At 40.2% G+C, this 4,096-nt stretch overlaps 1 protein-coding gene across 1 annotated transcript; it reads left to right on the forward strand.

Annotated features, from left to right (window-relative positions):
• The first annotated feature begins 427 nt into the window (after positions 1-427).
• On the forward strand, positions 428-1,372 carry LOC141134764 (olfactory receptor 2D2-like). Its single transcript, XM_073624201.1, has one exon. It carries the CDS (start codon positions 428-430, stop codon positions 1,370-1,372), a length of 945 nt encoding a protein of 314 aa, XP_073480302.1.
• The last annotated feature ends 2,724 nt before the right edge of the window (positions 1,373-4,096 follow it).

Raw genomic sequence — 4,096 nt, forward strand, 5'->3', positions numbered from 1 at the left:
TTCCGACGTAAAGATTTGAAACATGTTCCAAATCTAAAGTCCGTCAGGTTTTAGACCAAAAAAGTCAGCTGCAGGTTCGATGAAGCCCGCACACCGTCGAATTGTCCGCCGGACTCAGTCCGTCGGACCAGTCCGGTGGAAAAGTCCGCTCGTGTGTACGCGGCATAAGAGTCTCTTTCCTACTCTCCTTCTCCTTTTTTACGTGTTTGTCTAGTACTTGACTAGCAACTAAGACCTTCAAAACACAGAAAGAACAACGCTTCTGGTTAGTGTAGGCACAGAAATTGATTAGTGCATTTGTGAAAAAAAAAACTTATTTTCATTTTAATTTTGGTTAAAACTGTATGTTCTGTCATCATGCGTGATCATATTTTATTTTTTAGGAAAAAAGATCATTGGTGTCTTCCAATATTTTTCCAACTAAAGAATGTGTGACCCCAACCAGACCCAGGTCACACAAATAAAACTACTTGGATTTCAGGGTCTTTATAAATTCAGGATTCTGCTGTTTATTGTGTTCCTTCTAACATACATGATGATCCTAAGTGGAAATATTTTAATAATCTTTTTAGTGACAACTGTTGATCAGCTTAAATTTCCAATGTACTTCTTTCTCAAGTACTTGGCTACATCTGATGTCCTAATGACCACCAGTGTGGTGCCCATGGCACTTGATATCATCCTCAAAGATGAAGGAAGATTATCACTGGATATTTGCATTACTCAGCTTTATTTTTTTTGTATATGTAGCTACTTGCAATGTTTTCTGATCGCCATCATGTCCTACGATCGGTATTTGGCTATCTGCAATCCATTACGATATCCCTCACTTATCAATTCTCATGTTTGCCTCCAGGTGATCATTGGGTTATGTTTCTGTGTTATCATTTTAGTATCAAGTGAATTGATTATGATATACAGGTTTGATTACTGTGGACTGAATTATATAGACCACTTTTTCTGTGATTTTTTCCCAGTGGTTGAATTGTCCACCTCGGATACTTCTTCTTTGAAGCTACAAGATTTCATTATTTCAATTATCACCATATGTTTACCATTTGCTTTTATTATAATTACATACATCTGCATCATTGTCACTATTTTAAAGATATCATCTGCACATGGGCGTAGAAAAGCCTTTTCCACTTGTAGTTCCCATGTAACCTTGGTTGGTGCTTTCTATGGGGCATTGATCATTGTCTACATGACGCCATCAGATGAAAGCTCAAGCTACATGAATAAGTATAGATCTTTGTTGTATGTCATGGTGTCTCCACTGATAAATCCAATCATTTACAGCTTAAGAAACCGTGATATCAAGGCAGCTCTGCAAAAAACCTTAGCTGACTTTAGGAATTTTGTTAGGAAATAAAGATTTTTAAACAAAGGTGTGTTTCTCTGCTGAAGTGTAATGAGTTATCAAAGAGCTGCACCTATATAGCAACCGAATACCAAAAGTGATGTGAAAACATATATATATATATATTTATATATATATATATATATATAAATGATAGTGCACTTCTGGTTTCTATGCAAAAGAACGAATATATCAATATACAATCAAACAGTGAAATGAATAGTCCATAAAGTTCAATATGGAAATGGTTCATGTCCCAATAGTAATGAAAGCATATAGTGGAATGAAAGCGTATCTAATTTTCCTCAAGATAGTGATTATCCCACCGGGTGGCAAACCACGTGAATTGTTAAGGAATTTCACCATACACACGTGCCCTTCACCGTATTCAAGCCTCTTACCAGATGGTTGTAATCCTCAATTACAGATTAAACACACATGAGATTTAATAGTCCCCTCCTGGTGTCTCTAGATGGGATCAATTTGGTCCACTGGGTTTAAACATATGATATTCCCCAATACCAATGCCCCAACTTTGGATCCAACTCAGACAGCCATCATAGAGCAAAAGGAACATAGGCTGCACATAGCGTAAATATGCACCTGTTCCCCTAAGGACGCACTGTGATGTGAAACACGTTGGGTGGGAAAACGAACATGTGACGCGATCACACCTGCTGATGCCGGCTGTTGGCTTGGCACCATTTGGGTTGGTTGTATCATTTTTTTTTCTATTGTCCCTATTTGTATGAGTATACCTCTCATGCATGCCTTGTGGGCGTTCCATAGGGTATAGGGATCTTCTAAAGATGTGTCATTGTTTTGAAAGAAAATTTGGAGATGCTGACAGATTATGGGGGAAATTTGGGATTCTTGTAATAGCCTAACATTGCAGTGCAGGTGGTTAAGGAAAGGGAGGCACCTTGTTCGTTAACAGACAGTGAGATCACAGCGTGGTCAGACCAAGTGATGTCATGAATCTGTGTGGAGTCTACTTTCTGTAGTGTCCACTTGTCTGTTAAAAACATGCCAATGCGTGAGTATGAGCAATGCCTGTGGGAAAAGAAGGTATAAATTCTTTAATTGGCATGGATCGAACAGTTCCTCATTGTGAAGTAGATTGCGCAGGTATGCCGTATTGTTTGGTTTATGGGTATCCATCTTTGGATCAACAATCAAATTAAAGTCTCCACCTATAAGGTGATTGCCATACTGCACAGAGTGGCTTTTTTAACAGTTTTCTTAAAAATCAGAGCTGATGTGAGTTTATAGCATAAACCGTCACCAGCTTGTATGGCTTTGAGTTGATGTCACCTGTTACGATTATGTACCTGCCTCCTTCGTCCAGAACGGTTTTCCTTGGTTGGAAGGACAGTGAGTTTTTGAGTGCTAGTAGTAAATCTCCCTTTTTGTGTCTGGGTGTGCATGCCAAAAATACATGAGGGTAGTTTCTGTGTGAGCATAGCGGGGATTTATTCATCTGGAACTGGGTTTCTTGTACGCACAGGGTGTCAGCTCTGTGTTTACTAGCCTCATTCCACATGGAAAATCTTTTTGCAGGGTGGTTTAGGCCCTTGGCGTTAACAGATAAGCACATAATGGTCATTGATAGTGGCTTGGGAATTGGTGTGCACTGGTGTAGTGTAAGTACTCACTGCATCCAAATATTCTTGGTTGGATCGCCACTTTCTAATGATGTCAGAAGAAGCCTTACATCCACTTGTGTACCTTTTTTTAGAACATTTCCATTTGTTTCAATCATGGTGCTCAAAGAACAATAATAAGGAAAAAATAAAGTTAGTGTAAAGAACATATATAAAACCATAAGGAAAGGATCTTACAACTGATCTGTATGCAGGTGTAACTCCTGTATCCCGAGAGAGTTATGGAGGATTATATGCATCTTGTTCACGAGTTTTCACCGCCATGTTTTTTTATTTGAACGCTTGCGTGATACCACCTGTCATTCATTTTGAAGTGGCTGTGACTGCAAGATAGATGTATTGTGCAGAGCTTGATCAGGGAGGGTGCCCCATTGACATACAGGCATCAATTCCCTCCTCCAGTGCTGAAATTAAGGTTGTGGTCCCATTGTGGGTGATAGAAAGCTTTGCTGGGTTTTTCCATTCATGGGAGACCTTGTGGTTCCGTAGAGCTTTAGTGACTGTCGCCAGGTTGCAGCGTCGCTGTAAGGTGTGTCTGAACAGGTCTGGAAGGAGTTCTAAGGTTGCGTATTGGGGATGGATGTTTTCAGGACTGTGAGATGCAATCAGAATCTGTTCCTTGACATGGTAGAAGTGTACCCTTAACAGCACATCTCTTGAGGTTTCTGCAGGGAGGAAGGACGATTTGGGGATCCTGTGGATTCTGTCCACTATGAGATCTTGTGCTGTCAGGATGGGTACCAGTGTGGAGAACAGGATCTGCGTGTACTCTAGTAGCTGGGTAGCTGGTATGGCTTCTGGAACATCTCCTATCTTGATGTTGTTCCTTCTGGATCTGTCTTCCAGGTCTGCCACTTTGTCTTTCAACCAAGCCAGCTCCTCGCCTTGAGCAGTATGAGCATTGACTAATGTGTTAAAGGAAGAGGTGTATTCTTCCATATTTTGTTCAACATGATCCACCCTATTTCCTATGGTTTGGACCTTTATTTGGCATTTGTTAATCCCTGCCATTATGTCAGATTGTAGGGAGGCTCTTAGAGTAGCATTTCTTTTAGCATAGTGTCTGATATTG

The sequence above is a fragment of the Aquarana catesbeiana genome, linkage group LG03 (genome assembly GCF_042186555.1).
Source record: "Aquarana catesbeiana isolate 2022-GZ linkage group LG03, ASM4218655v1, whole genome shotgun sequence".
NCBI classification, from domain to species: Eukaryota; Metazoa; Chordata; class Amphibia; order Anura; family Ranidae; genus Aquarana; species Aquarana catesbeiana.

Bases quoted from the DNA above. Each gene is read 5' to 3' on its own strand.
- LOC141134764 (XM_073624201.1), top strand. From the start codon at position 428: ATGTGTGACCCCAACCAGACCCAGGTCACACAAATAAAACTACTTGGA.